This window comes from Sorex fumeus, unplaced genomic scaffold, assembly GCF_029834395.1.
Source record: "Sorex fumeus unplaced genomic scaffold, SorFum_2.1 ptg000047l, whole genome shotgun sequence".
In the NCBI taxonomy this organism is placed as follows: Eukaryota; Metazoa; Chordata; class Mammalia; order Eulipotyphla; family Soricidae; genus Sorex; species Sorex fumeus.
In genome coordinates, this window is record NW_026606104.1 from 8,285,744 (window position 1) to 8,305,320 (window position 19,577).

The 19,577-nt window shown below is 42.6% G+C and overlaps 2 protein-coding genes and 3 non-coding genes across 5 annotated transcripts in view; 1 reads left to right on the plus strand and 4 right to left on the minus strand.

Moving 5' to 3' along the window:
• DIPK1A (divergent protein kinase domain 1A) overlaps positions 1 to 7,336 on the plus strand; it is a 108,015-nt gene extending 100,679 nt beyond the window's left edge. The window contains exons 4-5 of the mRNA XM_056123729.1: positions 1,940 to 2,116; positions 6,061 to 7,336. Of these exons, the coding sequence (XP_055979704.1) occupies positions 1,940 to 2,116; positions 6,061 to 6,873 (990 nt within the window). The 3' untranslated portion in view covers positions 6,874 to 7,336. The remainder of the gene's footprint in view (positions 1 to 1,939; positions 2,117 to 6,060) is intronic.
• LOC130032171 (U6 spliceosomal RNA) lies at positions 4,293 to 4,399 on the minus strand. Its single transcript, XR_008793735.1, has one exon. It is a non-coding gene; the product is annotated as a U6 spliceosomal RNA (small nuclear RNA).
• Positions 7,337 to 8,196: 860 nt separating the features above from the next.
• Positions 8,197 to 15,974, minus strand: RPL5 (ribosomal protein L5). Its single transcript, XM_056123731.1, has 8 exons — positions 15,867 to 15,974; positions 14,826 to 14,895; positions 14,625 to 14,740; positions 13,977 to 14,111; positions 11,482 to 11,684; positions 10,532 to 10,709; positions 8,864 to 8,952; positions 8,197 to 8,363 (listed from the first exon to the last, which is right to left on the minus strand). The coding sequence occupies exons 1-8, from the start codon at positions 15,867 to 15,869 to the stop codon at positions 8,264 to 8,266; spliced, it is 894 nt and encodes a 297-aa protein (XP_055979706.1). The 5' UTR covers positions 15,870 to 15,974; the 3' UTR covers positions 8,197 to 8,263.
• LOC130032210 (small nucleolar RNA SNORA66) lies at positions 8,651 to 8,783 on the minus strand. The gene has a single exon (XR_008793765.1). It is a non-coding gene; the product is annotated as a small nucleolar RNA SNORA66 (small nucleolar RNA).
• LOC130032205 (small nucleolar RNA SNORD21) lies at positions 10,779 to 10,876 on the minus strand. The gene has a single exon (XR_008793760.1). It is a non-coding gene; the product is annotated as a small nucleolar RNA SNORD21 (small nucleolar RNA).
• Positions 15,975 to 19,577: the final 3,603 nt, after the last annotated feature.

A 19,577-nucleotide genomic window follows, 5' to 3' on the forward strand; every position in this document is an offset into this window, starting at 1 on the left:
AAAAGAGCTATGCTTGGAGTATCACGTTTCACTCAAATGAGAGAAAGAATCCGGAGTTCCAACCTGACCTCCTTCAACGATCAAGAATCAGGGACTCTCCTTTGCCAAGGCGTTGAAAATCAAATGGACTGGGCACATAATGAGATTTGGAGATGACCACTGGACTAGAGCTATTACCAACTGGATTCCATGGGACGTCAAAGGACCGCGTGGCCGCCCACCTACAAAATGGTCAGACTTCTTCGTCAAGACCCTGAACGATCGGTTTGAGGCTCTTCGTGTTCCTAGAACAAACAGACGCCATTGGCTACACTAGCATGCCACAGGGACGAATGGAGACATTACTGGCCCCCACTTGAGCAAATTGATGATTAACGGGAATTCACGTGATATTATACCACATAACAGAACAAAGTTTTAAAAAAGTCCAAGAGGATACTCTTATTAGAAGAATTATACTTTTTTTTTCTCTTTGGGTCACACCCGGCAATGCTCAGGGATTACTCCTGGCTCATGCACTCAGGAATTGCTCCTGGTGGTGCTTGGGGGACCATATGGGATGCTGGGAATCGAACCTGTGTCGGCCATGTTGGCTGCATGCAAGGCAGACGCCCTACCCACTGTGCTCTCTCCAGCCCCAGAATTATATTTTTCGATTATACTTAACTGTACACCTCAATTGTGCTACAATGGGAAGGGCACTTACCTTGCATGCAGATGGCCTGGGTTTCTTCCCCAGTATTCCATATGTTTCCCTATGTACTGCCAGAAGTGATTACTGAGTGCAGAGCCAGGAGTAACTACTGGATAACCTAAATGTTGTCCCCAAACATACAAAAATTGTACTTAAAAAATTTAGTATGCTTTCGTAACAAAAAAAAAAAACACTAAATTAGGAATAGATGACAACTACATTAAAATAACAAGACTCATTTTTGGGGGGGACAAACCCAAAACCAAATCCTACTCAGTGATGAAAGGCAAAAGTTTTCCACTCAGGTCAATAACATGGTAAATATGCTCACTCTCACAGCTTCTATTAAACAGAATATGGGAAACATTAGCCTAATCACTTAGATAAGGAAAAGAAATAATTCTGACAACATTTAGATTGATCAAACAAATTCAAATACACAGATAAAAGGCATCCAGAAGGAAAAGAAAGAAGTAAAAATAAATCTGTATTCATAAATTTTAGGTACTTAGAAATACCTAAAGATTCCATAAGAAAATTGCTAGGGCTGAAAAATGAATTTATCAAAATAATAGGAAACAGTTCTGTTATATGCAGTATCAGTTTTATTTGTAACACAAAAACTAAAAAAAAAACATTCAATTTATAAAAGCATTAAATGAAGAAAATATGTAGGGATTAACCAAGGAGTTGAAAAACTTGTGCAATGTCTGGTGGAGGGATGGGTATTTGATCATTGTATAATTGAAACCCAAGCACAAAAATTTGTAAGTCTACAACTGTACCTCATGGTATCTCACTAATAAAAATTTAAAATAAAAAAAATGTGCAATGAAATCTTCAACACATTGCTGAAAGAGGGCTGGAGAGATAATATAGACATAAGGCACTTTCCTCACATGAAAGTTTGAATCCCAGACACCACAAATGGTTCCATGAGTATCTCAAGGGGCCTCTCCTAAGCATGTGCCAGGAATAGTCCCTGAGCACCACAAGGAATGGACAAAGAAAAAAAAAATGTGTGTGTCTATCTGTGTGTGTGTGTGTGTGTTAAAACAGACATTCTTTCCATGCTAAAATTTTAAGGAAAAATAAAAACACTGAGATATGAAATTTGCAGTTCAAAAAAACTCAATGATTTGTTGTTTGTGTGGTTTTCTTAAAGAGAAGGATATTAAAATATATAGTGGTAGATTAGTTTTATACTCACTTTATAGTCTAATTTGTCTTTCTTTTTTCACGTAGATGTATTTAGGGATTTGGGATAATCTGCCAGGTGTTGTGAAATGTCAGATGGAACAAGCACTTCATCTTGATTTTGGAACAGAATTGGAACCACGGAAGGAAATAGTTTTATTTGATAAGCCAACAAGGGGAACAACTGTTCAAAAATTCAAAGAAATGGTCTACAGTCTCTTTAAAGTGAGTATATGCATTTGCAGGTCATTGGTGTTAAACAGTGCTGTACTCTTCTGGAAGAGTTGGTACGTCCTCAAACTAAGACATGAAAATGTTCTCTTCTTTACTTTCATCAGGGATTCTAGCTTAAAGAAATTATTCAAAGAGAAGGAAAATGTGTGTGGAGGATGTTTTCCTCAGCATGACTTATAAAAACTAAATATATCCGCATATGAAAAGGAAATGAAAGAAATGAGCTGAGATATAGAGTTGTACCTCAGAATCTGCAGGGGATTGATTGGTTCCGAGACCTCCTGTGGCTATCAAAATTCTACACTCAAATCCCTTATATAAAATGGCATGATAGTACAGCAGATAGGGCATTTGCCTTGCATGTGGCCAACCTGGGTTCAATCCCTGGCATCCCATATGGTTCCCCCAAGCACCACCAGGAGTAATTCCTGAGTTCAGAGCCAGGAATAACCACTGAGTATCACTAGGTGTCACCCCAAAACAAACAAACAAACAAACAAAAGGCATGATGATTGTGTATAACTTATGCAGATCATCCTCCTTTCTGGGGGGGAGGTGGCACAGTTTGGGCACCGCCTGACAATGCTGGGGAACCATATGGGATGCAGGGAATCAAACCCAAATTGACTACATGCAAGGCAAATGCCCTACCCACTGTACTGTAAGGACTTTGGCCCTTCTCACATATTTTAAATTAGCTCTTTCGATTACTCTAAATAGCTAATACAGCATAAATGCTATCTAAGTATTTCTTACACTGTATTGTTTAGTGAATGATGTCAAGGAAAAATGTCTGTTTATGTTCAGGACAGACACAAACTTTGTAAATGTTGAATGTATGGATGGATATGGAAGCCATGGATAAGAAGGGCCAACTGCAGTTTGACATACCAAAACTATCTTTTTTTTTTTCTTTTTTTGGGTCACACCCAGCGATGCTCAGGGGTTACTCCTGGCTTTGCACTCAGGAATTAGTCCTGGTGGTGTTTGGAGGACCATATGGGATGCTGGGGATTGAACCCAGGTTGGCCACGTCCAAGGCAAATGCTGTACCTGCTGTGCTATTGCTCCGGCCCCAAACTATCTTTTTTAAAAAATGTAAATAATTTACAATTAGCATCCCCTAATTGTAAATTTTGTTATTTGTTTTTGATTTGGGGCCACACCCAGCGGTGCTCAGGACTTACTCATGGCTCTATACTCAAGGATCACTCCTGGTGGGGCTCTGGGGACCATATAGGGTGTCAGGGGATCAAACCCAGGTCAGCCACGTGCCAGGCAAGTGCCCTACCCATTCTACTATTGCTCTGGCCCTATATTTTTTTAATTCAAAGAAATACTCATACAGTTCAGAGAAATAGTTCAGTGGGCAGAGCATTTGCCGGGCATGTGGCCGACCTGGGTTTGGTCTCTGGCACCCCATATATCCCCTAAGCACAGGGCCAGAAATAAGTTCTGAGCACTGCCAGGTGTGACCCTAAAACAAAAACAAAAAAAGAATATTCATACAAAGATTATTTAGAAATATTAGAACCGGAGAAATAGCTGAAGGGCAATAGAGCACATGTATAGTGAGCAGGAGGCAGTTGTCTCCTTCACCACATGCTCCCTGAGGTCTGTGCTGGGATTGACACCTGAGCACTGCTGGGTGTGGCCCTCAGGAGGGAAAACAATAGAGAGGAGAAAAGAAAAATATTAAAGGATGGAAAAGTTGTCATGCAGGGAAGGGGGGAATCTCTTTTATTACATATTGAACTCAAAAGCTATATTTTAATAGCTTACATTTTTAAATTATTTTATCCCAAAGAACTTACATAGGAAAATACCTTTATTTTTTTGGTTTTGGAGCCACACACGACAATGCTCAGGGCTTACTCCTGGTTCTGAGCTCAGGAATTACTCCTGGAAGTTCTTGGGGGACCATATGGGATGCCAAGGATTGAACCCCCTGGGTAGACCATGTGCAAGATAACCATCCTACCCACTATACTATCAGTCTGGCCCCAATACCTTTTTTTTTTTTTAATTTTTAAAAAAATTTTTATTTATTTATTTTTAATTTTTATTAGTGAAACACCATGAGGTACAGTTGTAGACTTACAGATTTTTGTGCTTGGGTTTCAGTTATACAATGATCGAGTACCCATCCCTCCACCAGTGCCCATTCTAAAATATGGAACGCTTCACGAATTTGCATGTCATCCTTGCTCAGGGACCATGCTAATCTTCTCTGTATCATTCCAGTTTTAGTATATGTGCTGCCAAAGTGAGCACTGGCCCCAATACCTTTAAAGGGAAATTTAAAAAATACTTTAAAATTATTTTTTAATAGATGTGTTATATATGTTTGAAGGGCACATTTTCACTCTTCAAAACACATGATGGGAGCCAAAGAGAGAGAGAGAGAGACAGAGACAGAGACAGAGACAGAGAAAGAGACAGAGAGACAGAGACAAAGAAAGTACAGGGGTTAAGGTACTAGCCTTGCACGGATCCTGGTTCAGTCCCGGGTACTGCCACAAGTGATCCCTGAGCACTGCCAGAAGTGATTCTTGAACACAGAGCCAGGAGTAAGGCCTGAGCAAAATCAGGTATGTTCCTTAAGCCAACCAAAGAAATTCCACACAGTGATACCCCACTCTTTCCCTCCAGGTCCTGGTAACTAAAAATATTAAAAATCAAAGACTAAATTGTTAAGAAAGGAGAAAATAACTTTCAGTTGACTTTATGTACTTTGGATAGTTTATCATGCTATTATGCAAGTAAATGAATATGACAAATACTAGGATCTTATCATACCGTATCTATAGGACCAAAGGGGTACAGAAGTTTAGGGTAGCCACATCTTTGGACCCTACCCTACTGAGTCATGCTCAGGACTAACTCCTGGCAGTGTTCATGGTACCTTGTAGTACAGGTATCAAACTACAGCCTCCACCTTGCAAAGCCTGTGTTTTAGCCCTTTGAGCTATTTCACCAGCCCCGAAGTTGGCTTTTTTATGGTGGGGGAGAGGGGGTGGGCACACCTTGTGGTGCTCAGTGATCTACCATATGAAGTGCCAGGGATGGAACTCAGGGCAGTCGTGCTCAAGGCAACTATATTTTCTCTAGCCCAGCTGGGTTGTTTTTTTTTTTCCTTGTTTTCAATTTTATTTTTATAAACTTGTTCACAATAATTTATTACATTAAGTATTCCATCATCAATCCCATCACCATTACACCTTCCCACCACCATTATTTCAAATTTTTCCCACTATCACCCACGCCTACCCCAATAGCAGCCCCTCAATAATTTTGTATTGCTTGTTATAAAAACCTGCTAAAGATGATCAGAATTTCCTTAGAAGAAAGAGTGTGATTGTTGTATCTCAGCCTGGAGCCATTAAGCCCTTGTATAAGAGATTTACCAACATGCTGTTATAGGTTGAGCCTTGTGTGCTTGTGTCTGTACTTTTTTTAATCAAAATTAGTTACCTTCTGCTTTACACCCCATCCAATGTGGTGGGCTACTCCTGGTACATCAGTGGTGTGGAGTATGAGATGTCACAGCCGCATCCTCCAGAAATTCTAAAATTTTAAATAGGTTGATACAGCTGTAGTTAAGTTTATTTATTTGTGAAATAAACATTTTATTTGGAGGATTTTTAATTTTTTTTTTTTTTTTTTTTTTTTTTTTTTGCTTCTTGGGTCACACCCAGCGATGCACAGGGGTTACTCCTGGCTCTGCATTTAGGATGCTGGGAATTGAACCCAGGTCAGCCGCGTGCAAGGCAAATGCCTTACCCGATGTGCTATCACTCCAGCCCCTGTTTAAGTGTAATTAGCATCAGAAATACTTGGAGATTCAATAGCATTATTACATAATTCCCATAAAGAATATTAGTATGTTAGACAAGAATCTTATTGTATAATTAGTCTAATTCCTATCTTTACAGGCAAAATTGGGGGACCAAGGAAACCTCTCTGAATTGGTTAATCTCATCTTGACTGTAGCTGATGGGGACAAAGATGGACAGGTTTCCCTGGGAGAGGCCAAGTCTGCATGGGCACTTCTTCAGTTGAATGAGTTTCTCCTCATGGTGATACTTCAAGACAAAGAACATACCCCCAAATTGATGGGATTTTGTGGTGACCTCTATGTCATGGAAAGTGTTGAACATACCTCTCTTTACGGAATTAGCCTTCCGTGGGTCATTGAACTTTTTATTCCCTCTGGGTTCAGAAGAAGCATGGATCAGTTATTCACACCATCATGGCCTAGGAAGGCTAAAATAGCCATAGGACTTCTAGAATTTGTGGAAGATGTTTTCCACGGCCCTTATGGAAACTTCCTCATGTGTGATACGAGTGCCAAAAATCTAGGATATAATGATAAGTATGATCTGAAAATGGTGGACATGAGAAAAATTGTGCCAGAGACAAACCTTAAAGAACTTATAAAGGATCGTCACTGTGAGTCTGACTTGGACTGTGTCTATGGCACAGATTGTCGAACTAGCTGTGATCAGAGTACAATGAAGTGTACTTCAGAAGTGATACAACCAAACTTGGCAAAAGCCTGTCAGTTACTCAAAGACTATTTACTGCGTGGTGCTCCTAGTGAAATCCGTGAAGAATTAGAAAAGCAGCTTTATTCTTGTATTGCTCTCAAGGTCACAGCAAATCAAATGGAAATGGAACATTCTTTGATACTAAATAACCTGAAAACATTGCTATGGAAGAAAATTTCCTACACAAATGACTCTTGATTTGGACATTGTGGCCATTGTAGGAACCAACTACTTCTGAAGTTTTGAGCGTTAAGAAGGCTTCTAATTAAAATCCCTGCCAAAACTCCACTTCCCTGGATCCAAGAAGCCATCATCTTCAAATACATGTTGATTGCTCGGAAACAGCAGGTGGTATAGGTTTAACAGGCTCCAAGGTGTCCTTCCTTCCCCTTTAGAATCCCGGTACATTTCCCAACACATTTCACTGTGTAACTACTTTGACTTAAAATGCTGTGAAGTCTCATTGCATAAACATTGAACGTGAGTATTTTGTAATTATGTCAGCCAAAATACCAGTGCTGGAAATTGTTTGCATCAAAGCTGCTGTTAAAGAAAAATTTATACATAAATTTACTAATGTCTTAGCATGGTAAAGTTTGCACATTAACAAAAATCTAAGCCTGCAAAGCAGGTAAATTAAAATTACCCCTTTATAAACAAACGTTGGGTTAAAATGCTTGTTCTTTGCTTAAGATTTAGAATACAGTTTGGCGAGTGGGGGGGGAGGGGCACAGACCCTCAGGCGCTCAGTAACCACTCCTGGTGGATGCTCAGGGAGCCATGTGAGGTGCTGGGGACCAAACACTGGTGGTGCCTTTCTCATCCCCCTTAAGTGCACATTTTATTTCATTTAGATATGCTTAAAATTATAAGAAAACAACATATATGGCTATTTTTAATTGCCAATTTCAGAGGTTAATTTGAACCTACTTTGAAGGATCACCCTTAATTCAATGGGTTCAACCACTGGAGTCCTCAAACCATTACCTTGAGTAGCATAACAAGAGGCAAGTTATTTATGGACCCCAAAACAAACCTATTTTACTCTTGCATTTAATTGGAGCTATGGTAGTAGTCGGTAGAATCCTGGAATCAGGACTTCTTTGGGTAGTAAATTTTCAATTTTAACAGTATTTCCTGCTGGCCAAAGGGCTATGCTTCTTGAGGCACATAAATGCTTTAACATTTTTTCTCTGCATATGTGAATGATTTCCAGTCCCCAATGCACCCCCCTGCCCAATTAAATGGTAGGACTTTTTCTTCCCACTAATCCTCTGGTTGCATGAATAGTTGATGTATTTCCTGGTCGGCATTTGGTCTTGTCTGCCAAATTTAAGGAAAGCTGTATGCCATCAAGTTGAGGAAAAGCTTGACAATCAACTGTAAACCTTGAGCCAAATGTTACTTTATTAAAAAGATGGCACCTGTTTCCTGAGAGAAAAAAAGGCGCCAACAACTCCCATTTTATTATTTCAGTCTTCCCCCTGTAGTTTCATTAACAAGAGCTTTACAACACAGAAATCACTGCTTGGTCGATAGATTTATTTACTGTCTTTGCAAAATCTCCATAAAAAAATCATGGTTGATTTTAACTCTCAGCAGCCCGCTCCTGAGCTCTGAGGAAGCTTGCTTTCTTCTGGGCTACCCGATCTTTCTTCTGGGCAAGAGACATTTTGGGACGGTTCCACCTACAAGAGATAATTTAACTTTAAAACCTTGACCGAAAGTGAGCAGAGAATTTACTACTTTTATTTAAAAAGGAAAGATTATAATTAGATAAGAGATCAAGTAATCAAATTTCTGCAATATTTTACTTATGTATAATCTTAAGATAATCTTTCCTGACCCAACTTTTGTAATACCATCCTGTACCACATAGGGCCAAAATTAACACATGGTAGTCTGCAATGCCTAGCTTTCTACTTTATTCTCTCTCTTAACAAGTCATCTAAAAAGTAGAGTATCTTTGCAGTTACCTTGTACAAGGATAGAATAAGCAACCTCAGTAGGATCTGAAGTTAATCCACTTCTATCACTGCAATTACTTTAGCAAACCTGGTTCCCCTCACATCTGCAACATCATGCAGAGTTAGTGATCGAGTTTGCACAACTTCAGTAGAGTCCAAGAGTAACAAGGCAGGAGATTCCCCTCTTCTTTCTCTTAGTAAGACAACCATAAAACACATACCTCTTCTTTTTAACTTCTCTCTTAGGTTTCTTCTCATAAACAGGATTGGCCCGTATAGCCACATGAGCTTTCTTATACATATTCTCCATCTGAAACAAACAAACAGTACTTGGTTTTATTTCATATGCCCTATACAGTGATACTGCCATACTCTAATTACTTTAGTGTGTCCTTCCTAAGCAAACTGTCAAAGGAGCTAAACTAGCCCAGTACTGCTTAAGGTCTGAAAGATAGGACACATCGTGGCTTGGGTGATTAGCACTTTCAGTGCATATGAGGCCCCTAAGTGCCATCCCTTGCACTGTATGGCCTCAAAATATAGACACAGCCCACCATACAAAATGCTACCTATCTTTTCCTTAGAAACACCAAATTTTTATCATTGCCAATATTTACTGACAAAAACCAACCTTTTAAATTGATTTGGTGGGAATATGCCAGAGTTCATGCACCAGAGAGTAAGGAAATTGCTCTACCACTAAACCCATATCCTGGTCTCAAGTTCAGAGCAAATTAATTTCAACAGAAACATACTTGACGCTCTTTTTAAAATATCATGTACTTAAATTCTTTCACAAGAATTTACATGCCAAACAAAGCACTTTTAAAAATAAAGACTAAAATGGGGCCAACAAGCAATGGTCAAACTCATTTCTGTCTTTCCACACACAATTACATATTCAAATTGGCAGGTATTTCATAGGTCTCTTAAAGCTATCTCCACACAACGTAAGTCTCCCCAATATCTACTACTACTGCCATCACCACCACTCACAAAAGGCCTATGGAACTAGATTTAAGCCTAGATTTTTCTAGATAACTATTTGGAAACTTGCTCAAAAATTCATTTAAGAAATAATGCAAACATTAAAGCACCACAGCAACTGTGCAGTTTCAATCTCCACCCCACCCAAAGACTCGATACTACAGAAGAGCAAGCAACTATAAAAACACCCTGGTGCGCAATATCACAATTTAGTAACACCACCTTCCTTACAGAACGAGCCCAAGCAATCTCCATCGCTAGAATTATTCGATGTGAAGAACTGGAATCGTTATATGCAAAGAAAAGCCTTCAACTTCATTTTAAACTCAGCACTAGCATTCTCACTGCGTTCATGTAGTCTTGAGGGAGGGGGTGACAACAAATTTTCTTTCAAGACTTAACTTTAGGACTAAGGATTTTCCAACATTAACAAATGTGGTTTCCTCCCCTTGACTTATGCACAGAACTAGTGACAGAATAGTAATTTTCTGTGTGCTCAAAGTCCAGAATATAACTCTTATTTAAGGAACAACTCTTCCAGATTAATAACTAATACCTCCCCCCACCTGGTCAATTGTAACTTTGACAGAGGAATGCAATCTTTAAAAATAGTCAAATAAGTAAAACCCACCACCAGCTTTAGATTCAGATGCTATAGAAACCGGCTGCACTGCTAGCATCATACTCCTAAAAGCACACTAACAAATGAACTTATTACAATCATACCTAACTTTTAACCTACACGTGTCCCAACATCCCAAGTTCATGTTACATCAGTTTCTAAACTCATGTCACATTCAAACTTTTAACTGTGAAAATCTGAAATAAGCTATTGGCACCTAATGTGCCCACCAATAACAAGTAGTAAAACCAACAGACACTTTAAAAATTAAAATTTTTACCATATCTGGAGTTATCTTGTTCTTTATGTACTGAGAAAACTGTTTCTTGTAGGCATCTTCATCTTCTTCCATTAGGTAACGCATATACTCTGCAACGTTCTGCCCCATAATGTGTTTCCGATGCACTTCAGCGTTGAATTCCTTACTTTCCGAGTCATAGCCAGGGAATCGTTTGGTACTAAAATGTAGTTTTTCATATTTTAGTACTAATAATTTGAAATGAGCTCACAAGCAGGAACTCCCAGTAGCTGCCATCAGTCCCGTCTTGAAACAATTAATTGCATCATTATGCAACCGAAGGACCAACTACCGACTTGCTCAGTTAGTGGGAAATCATCATTCAGCAGCTAATACAGGAATTCCCAGATAGAAAAGAAAGTCACTAGCACTTCATGAGTTACGTAAAATAGGCCCTGTCATTGTCCTCCTGTTCATCAGTACCACTAAGGCACAAGTCTCACAACAAATTGTGAGACTTGGTGTTACTGGTCTTGGCATATTGAACACATCAAGCTTGCCAAGCTTCGCCATGCGGGCGAGATACTCTCAGTAGCTTGCTGGGCTCTCCAAGAGGGGTGGAGGAATTGAACCCGGGCATACACATAAAATATTTACTGTCAATAAATCTGGAGAAATGTATGCAACCTCCATAATTGATTTACACAACTCCACATGGGGCTACAACCCAGTTTAAGCAGCCAAAGCAGCTTACATTTCTAGGAGGTACTGAGTCATTTCTCTTCTGAAAGTGGGGGCAAATAAATCTGGCTGGCTTCCATTCAAAATACAAAAAAAAAAAAAAACCCAAAAATACCAAAACAAGAACCAATAGCCAGAAACACATCTTTGATCATATCTGATTCAAAAATCTGCCACCAAATTTATCAGAAACAGGTTAGTACCAGATTCCAGGGAAAAAAGAAAAAAAAAAGCCTTAAATTCCTTATTACCTGTGAGGAATAGACAAGCCTCCATCCGCAGCTCCTTTCAGGGCCCCAAAGACTTTGTTTCCAGTAGTAGTTCTGGCAAGTCCTGCATCCAAATAGCAGGTGAAGGCGCCAGGTTGTCCATCAATGCTTTCCACATTATACTCATCTCCGGTGACCTCCACTTGGCCTTTATAAATTTTGTCCATGCCAAATCTATTGAGAAGCTATTGACAAAGAAGACAACCTAAATATTGTCTGAATATATCTGGACAACTCCAAACTATGTCACAACTTTAATGAATTTTCCTTCCAATACACTAATCTTTTCCCCAATTTATTGTGTTTTTGTTTGTTTTGGGTCCTACCTGGCCATGCACATGGTTTACTACTGGCTCTGCACTTAAGAAATTACTCCTGGCGATGCTCAGGGGACCATATGGGATGCTGGAAATCGAACCCAGGTCAGCCATGTGCAAGGCAAATGCCCTACCCGCTGTGCTATCGCTCCACCCCCCCACCAATTTACTTTTAAATATAAGCTTAAGGTGGGGAAAACAACACAGAAAGGCAAGATGCATGTCCTGCATTGGCCCACCCAGCCTTGATAATGTCCCAGGCAAGGCCCAAGCAATGACACATCTCATCGAACACTGACCACAAGCCACGTGTTGCCAGTAGTGGCCCCTGCGCCCTCCTCAAGTATTGCTTGGGAGGCCCGTAAAGGTATCAACTTTTTTTGGGATTTGAGTCCACCTGGCTCAGGGGTAGTTACTCCTGATTGTGCACTCAGTAATCCTCGGGGCAATGCTCAGGGGGCCATGGGAAAACACCCTACCCAAGGTACTATCATAATGGTCCCAAGGTATCAACTTTTACAGAATCATTCCCAGCAAGCTGAAGGGGACCACGTGTTGCCAAGGAATGCGCCCGGCTCAGCCAAGTGCAATGCAAGTACCCTACCCCATTACGCTAATCTGAAATAAGATGTGTATGTGAAATACTTTACAATAAAAACTTTTTGTAAAGAAATTTTAAGATATTCATCTGAGACCCCCCCCCCCCCATTTTCCCAACACCTGGTGTTGCTAAGGGGTTATTCCTGGAGGTTCATGAGGGGCCACATGGGATGCTGGGGATCGAACCTGGTCTCTGGTAGGCAAGGCAAGCACCCTACCCACTGTATTATTGGTCCAGCCCCTACAATGAGTTTTTTAAAGCTTCAGAATCTTTACACATCCACATGTAGCAACTAGTATGTATAACACTTTGATACTGCTAATATCTGAAAGGAGTTAATCTCCACATTTCTTCAATCGTATTTGGCTACACCACAGTAACCAAATATTAAATAATCCCGTGTAAAACCTTAGGATACTGCAAGAAAAGATTCTGTGGCTCTACTCTATGATTTTAAACATGGTCACTAGTAGTTATCAGTTAGCTACAGTTTCACGAAAAGCAGTTTAGAAAGGCACTGACAATGGTCCCCCCAACTCCACCCACATATGTGGAAAATGAAGATGTAGGTCTGAGCAATAAGTTGAACAATCTGACTGCAAAACAAGTATAATCTAGAAAACAAAGGCCAAAATCTTGTTTTCATCTTCAGCATTATTCCAGAAAATGTCTCCTACTAGCAAAGATTTGCTGGAGCGGGCCCAGTAACGTCTCCATGATGAGACTTGTTTCTGTTTGGCATACCGAATACAAATCGAACAACGGGAGGACAGTGCTACTAGCAAAGATAAAACAAAAATGAAATCCCCATTAATGTCTGACACCGCCCCCCCCCCCGCCATGGTCAAAAGACACGGCGTCTTAAACTATCCTAAGTTTCCAGACTACATTTTAAATGCTCACTGACAGGTAGAAGACCTACACTTCTGTGCAGTAAGGGTTTGTGCACACCATCAAGGGAGTCAGCAAGTAGCCATTGAAATTAGAAAGTTCCAGAATGTAGATAGGGTAGGGGTTAAGGCACTTGCACTGCAGAGGGGTTCCAGGCTCAATCCTCTCTATAGCATCACCAGGAGTGATCCAAGCAGTATAGCCCAAAACCTCCAACTCCCTCCTCCCAAGGTTCAGTTCCAAATAGCAACTGCCTCAATGTAACTATCCCACAGTATAGATACCCACACACTGCTGAAAACTCTTATATTCTAGATATATCCAACAAACAGGATAGAAAATACTATCCTGTTTCCCCAGATTATCAGAAAAATGCCTTTATTGCCTCAAACACTCCCCAAGTGACTAAAGGTTACCCAATTCAAGAGTGTGCATCCATGGCGTTGGAGGATAGCACAGCCGGTAGGGCGTTTGCCTTACAAGTGGCCACCCGATTTCCGGCATCCCATATGGTCCCGAGTACCACCAGGAGTAATTCCTAAGTGCATGAGCCAGAAGTAACCCCTGAGCGTCGCCAGGTGTGATGAAAAAAGAAAAAAACAAAACAAAACAAAGAGTGTGCATCCATCTAGCAGACATTTCCCTCCCCAACACTTCCTAGTACATACCCTGCGGGCCAGCAGCAGACCAGTACAATACGCTGCAGCGTAATTTGTCAAGCCAACCTTCACACCATACTTTGGAAGTTCATGAGCATATGCTGCACAAACTATCATGTCTCCTTCTATACGAGCATAAGCAATCTGTAAGAAAAAAAAAAGAGTAATCTGTTTTCACTGATAACTGTAAATTTCTGAATGTTTTACGACCAAAAACTCATTCATTCACTTTTCTTCCTATAAATGTCTACTTAAACACACTGCATACAGTAACTTATCTACTTAGCTCCCTAACTTAAGACTTACTATTCTATTTTAATCTAAGTGGCAAAAAAAAAAAAAGACAGGACATAAAGGACTTGGTTCAAAATTTATTCTATTGTTCTTTTGAAACTGGGATGGGTAAGCTTCTAGATGACTGGTGTCAAACTTAACCCACCCCATCAGGCCCTACAAAATAACATGTCACCCTGTTTCTTTACTCCCTCCCTCTTCCAATTAGAAAACACACAGCACTTAAGTAGGTCAAGACTGCCAAGCAAGCATCATTAGTTCAAGTGAGCCCAGGCACACTGGACCAACATCTGGATGTGTTGTTTCCCAAGTTCTTACCCAGCAGTGAATTAAGGTTTGCCACACGAACAGAAAACAGCTTACCTGGCAAATGATATCCCTGTTGGTGACACGGACGATCATCCTGTATTTTGGTGTATTGTATTTATTTTTATCCTGGATAACCAAGCGTTTCCGAGCATAGTAATCGGTCTTGCCCTCTGCAGAAAAGAAAAGAGTTTAAGACAGTTTTTCAACAGTTTAGTAGATTCTTTACCATGCTGTCAACTGAAAAACTGACCATACCTCGCCGTCTTCGAAATTTCACTTGGTATCTCTTGAAGTACGCCTTATTCTTGACAACTTTAACAAAACCCTGGAAGGAGGAAGGAATTAAAAAAAAAAAAGTTTACCACTTTGGTGTTTAAACCCAAAATACTTTTGCCATTTGAGTTAAAAAAAAAAAAAAAAGTTAACACTTCAAACTGGCTAGAAACCCCAGTCAACTTTAGTCAGGTCAAAATTGTCATCTTTCAAGACAATTTTGCAAATGAAAATGAATTGGAGGTGGGGGAGGGTGAGAAGTGTGTGGGGGGGGGGAGAGAACCCACAAGACCGGAAGTGCAGGAAATCGGCAGCGTGACAACTCTGGTTCCCACCGCTCCCGCCAATCTCCCACCCTGCGGCCCACCAAGTCTGACAGCACCAGTGCGGACAGTCCACGCTGACACGTGTCGCATCCTAACGCCCGGCGTCCGCGTTCCCAATTGCTCCGTGTGACTCCGAGAGCATCGGCCAAGCAGCCACTGCCCAGGCCCTCCCCAATTCCCCTATGTCCTTTAATCGGCGCCCCCCGAGAAGCGCGCGCGGGGCCGGCTTCCGTGCGGGGAGCCCCGACACTCCCCTTTCCGAGCTCAGACGCCCCTGGATCTCATTCGTCCCTTCCCGGACCCGAACACACAGACTTCCAAGAGACGGCGTCGGCCGCGAGGTCCCCCCGCACCCCGGTTCGAGTTTCCACCCCGCCATCCTCCCAACTCCTATCCCCAAGGCCACCGGCGCCGCCAGCCGCGTGTCGGGCCCGGTCGGGGGAGCCGGCACCAGCGCCCCCAGCCCGCTGGCCCAGCGCGGGGCCTCGGCCGGCCCCGCCCCTCCCCCCGCTGGGGTTCGCCTGCCGGGCGGCAGCCATTAAGGCCACGCTGGGAGCGGCAGCCCGACAAGCGCGCAGCCCGCAATCGAATGCCATCCGAACCCCGCGTCGCCCGGGCCGGGCCCCCAGCTGACGTCCGGGCAAGGGCAGGGAACCCCCCGTGCATCAGTGACCCGGAGAGCGAGATCCGCACTCACCATCCTGCGGAACAGAGACGGCCGTCCGCGGCTTGACACGGAGCCACAGGCCGAGCAGCCCTCTGGGAGGGAGAAAAGGCCGCAGCCCCGGCGCAGGCGCGGTATGTAGCAGCGACGATCACGCCGGCGACGTATGCAAGAGGGAGCGAGCCGGTCGTACAGCGCGCTACGTGCTGCCCCCTACTGATCGGAGGACCATGTTGAACTAGATGTCAAAAACTTGGCTCCACTTGGTGGCCACTTCTGCTGGTAAAATCCCATGGTTGATGATTTGGGAGGATCATCGGACTTTGACTTGCCTATGAGAATTTGTATTTTTTTAAATATGCATTCTTGGGGTGCTGGAGAGATAGCATAGCGGGTAGGGCGTTTTCCTTGCACGCAGCCGACCCAGGTTCGACTCCCAGCATCCCATATGGTCCCCTGAGCACTGCCAGGAGTAATTCCTGAGTGCAGAGCCAGGAGTAATAACCCCTGTGCCTCGCTGGGTGTGACCCAAAAAGGAAAAAAAAAAGCATTCTTTTGATAAGCAGAGGGGGAAATGCTTAAAAGTTAAATAGAATGTAATCATTCTGGTGCCACTTACTCCTTCCAAGATTCTGACTCCTGGGTGCCTGGCATCTAAACATGCAGAGTCCCATCTCCTACTCCCCCACCCCCCGCCCCCAGAACCCCTTAGTTGGTGCTCTGAGCATATGGGAAGATTTCTACAGTGGAATACGTTATGATTACTGCCCTGATCAACTGGTTCTATACTGAAACTAATAACTTTCATAATTAAAGACCTTAAAAACATCTTAGCTCATTTCAGAATGTTCCCCCCACACACCCCTTGGTAATTGGTTTTTGCTTCACATGAAGTGATGTTTTTATGGTGAAGGGCAGCAAATAAACTAATCTTTTAAAACAATTTTTAAAATTTGTTTTCACGTGGAGGGGGCACACCTGGTGGTGTTCTGAAGACCATGTGATTCCGGGTATTCAACCTTAACCTCTATACTTTCTCTTGACCTTCTCAAAGCACACACTATAAGAGCTAAAAGCCAGAAGATAATCTCTATAAAAATTAGTTTTGGGTTTTCTTCATTCTCATGCAAACATTTAAATTTCTAGTTCAAATCTCCTCATATTTAATTAGAATGCACATTTGTTGAATACTTCATTTCATTTAGAAAAATAATTTTGTCTAAGATGTTAGGCCTCAGGGGCCAGAGAGATAGTACTGCGGATGGGGCACTTGTTGTGCATGATGCTGACCTGGGTTTGATCCCCAGCACCTCATATGGGCCCTCAAACCCCACCAAGAGTGATCCCTGAGTACAGAGTTAGGAGTGATCCCTGAGAACAGCCAGAAGAAAGCCCCCCAAAAAACTAAATAAAATTTTGGAGCCTCTTAAAATACATATCTGGGACTAGGGATGTGCCATAAATGGTAGATCACAAGGCTTGCACTTGTTAGAGCCTGGGTTAGATCGATGGTATCTCAGGGACACCCACAAACCCCTGCACTGTGAGGTGCAATTCTCCTGCCTTCCCCAAATGTTTTGTTTTTGGTCCATACACAGCTGCACTCAGGTCTTACTCTCTGCTCTGTGCTTAAGGATCTTTCCTGGTGGGGCTCAGGGGACCATATGGGATGTCAGGGATAGAACCCACATGGGCTACATGAAAGGAAAGCACCCTACCGGCTGTACTATAACTTCGGAATTGGGGCTGAATTTGACAACAATTGATTTGGCAACACTTGCTTTGTCAAAAGGATTTTAAAAGTTTGTTTTCTTTGTCCTCTCACAAGAAAGAAAGAAAGAAAGAAAGAAAGAAAGAAAGAAAGAAAGAGACTAATATCCTTTAGTAGTATTTATTCCTAATGTCCCACAGCAGCACAAACCCAAAGCTTCATGACAGGCACAATTGTCTTTGATTTCACGGACACAGCACAAGAGCTATGGGGCAGCATTTCCCTGGGGCTGGAACAGGTGTTTATTACCAGAGCAGAAGATTAGGGTTTCAGGTGAGAGTCATGCCAAGTCCTAAGTGAAAGCAGCAGCCGTAGTGATGAGCCGTCCAATCCAGTTGGCTGGGTGTCAACAGGAGTGGCCCAAGGTTTTCTGATATCTGCCTATGAGTCCCGAAATACAAAGGTGAAATATAATCAATAATAAACTTGCCATCTTCTAACTCATCAGACTAAATCTGAATCAGTACAAAACTCCAGAAAATGAAATTTTCAGGAGTTCATCAGTATGAACTGTCACTGTCACTGTTCTCCCGTTGTTCATCGATTTGCTCGAGCGGGCCCAGTAACATTGTGAGACTTGTTACTGTGTTTGGCATATCAAATAACGTCATGGATAGCTTGCCAGGCTTTGCCGTGCTCTCCAAGAGGCGCAGAGGAATCGAACTCAGGTTGGCCATGTTGACTGTGTGCAAGGCAAATGCCCTACCCGCTGTGCTACCACTCCAACCCTAAACTAAAAGATAACATCTTGTTTTGGGGAGGAGGAAGACTCATACCCAGCAGTGCAGAGGAACGACTCCTAGCTCTGTGCTCAGGGGAACTTGCAGAGCTGGGAATTGAATCAGAGTTGATCACGTTTAAAGCAAGTGCCTTATGACCTATGCTCTCTCTTTCCAGTCCTAAAGGATGGAATCTTGTTCATTAGATGAGTGCAAGCCATTAGAAAGGAAGCTCTTGAAGTCTGAATAAGGCTGTATCATACAGATATAGAGAGTCCAGCACCTCTTTAGCAGTTGGTTAGTTAATATATAAAAGTCAAGGGCCAGAGATATAGTATAATAGGCAGAGTTTTTGCCTTGTACACAGCAGACCTGAGTTCTATCCCCAGCACCCCAATAGGGTCTCCTGAGCCCTGTCAGGAATGATTCCTGAGTGCAGAGCCAGGAATAAGCCCTAAACACAGCTGGGTGTGGCCCCCCCCCCCCAAATTTTTTTAAATGCAGAGAAAATTGAGATATTTACACTATTCAGTAATATTTAGATGGTTACCTAGAAACTGGGCTGAAGCAATAGCACAGCAAGTAGGGCATTTGCTTTGCATGCGGCCGACCTGGGTTCGATTCTTCTGCCCCTCTCAGAGAGCCCAGCATCTACTAAGAGTATCTTGCCTTGGGGGTATGGTGCCACCAGCAGGTCAATCTGTACCTGTGAGGTGAGTGCATCAGCAGCCTCATGGCACCTTCAGACTTGCAGATACCCCAAAATTGCTGCTGTGCCTTTGACCAGACCCCAAAAACTTGGGGCAAAGTTTACCAAGAAAGTAAATGGCCAAAAGTTAGGTATGTGGGAAACGCACCCACAAACCACCTCCGACTCAGCTATATAATTGGAGGCAAGACTTCTTTGGTTCCTGATTGAACTGCTTAATGGACATGATCCCAGAGACTCAGAAACGAATCTCAGAACCCAGTGGCTTTAGGTAGAAATGCATCTGGTCTCTGCAGTAGGCTACTGGTGCTGGGCCAACCCAGGTGGAAATAGGTTTCGTGCCTTGGCCTGTTCCCCCTGGCGGCCCAGTGGCCGCCATCCGTCTGAGGCCACTGGATAGTCACATTTGGGCCCCCAGTGACGAGACACACAGGGCCTCACGGGATGAGGGTGGAGCCGGGCTTGTCCTCCCCACCCCAACGAGACCCCAAGTCATTGCCCACGAACGGCCTCTCTGGCTCCTCATCAAGCTGCTCAATGGCCTT

Excerpts from the sequence above, each read along its gene's own strand:
- RPL5 (XM_056123731.1), bottom strand. Across the intron at positions 11,685-13,976 it reads GTCTGCTGCTGGCCCGCAGG|CTTCTCAATAGATTTGGCAT; the intron begins GTATGTACTAGG and ends CTTTGTCAATAG. Across the intron at positions 10,710-11,481 it reads GGCTTGTCTATTCCTCACAG|TACCAAACGATTCCCTGGCT; the intron begins GTAATAAGGAAT and ends ACTACATTTTAG.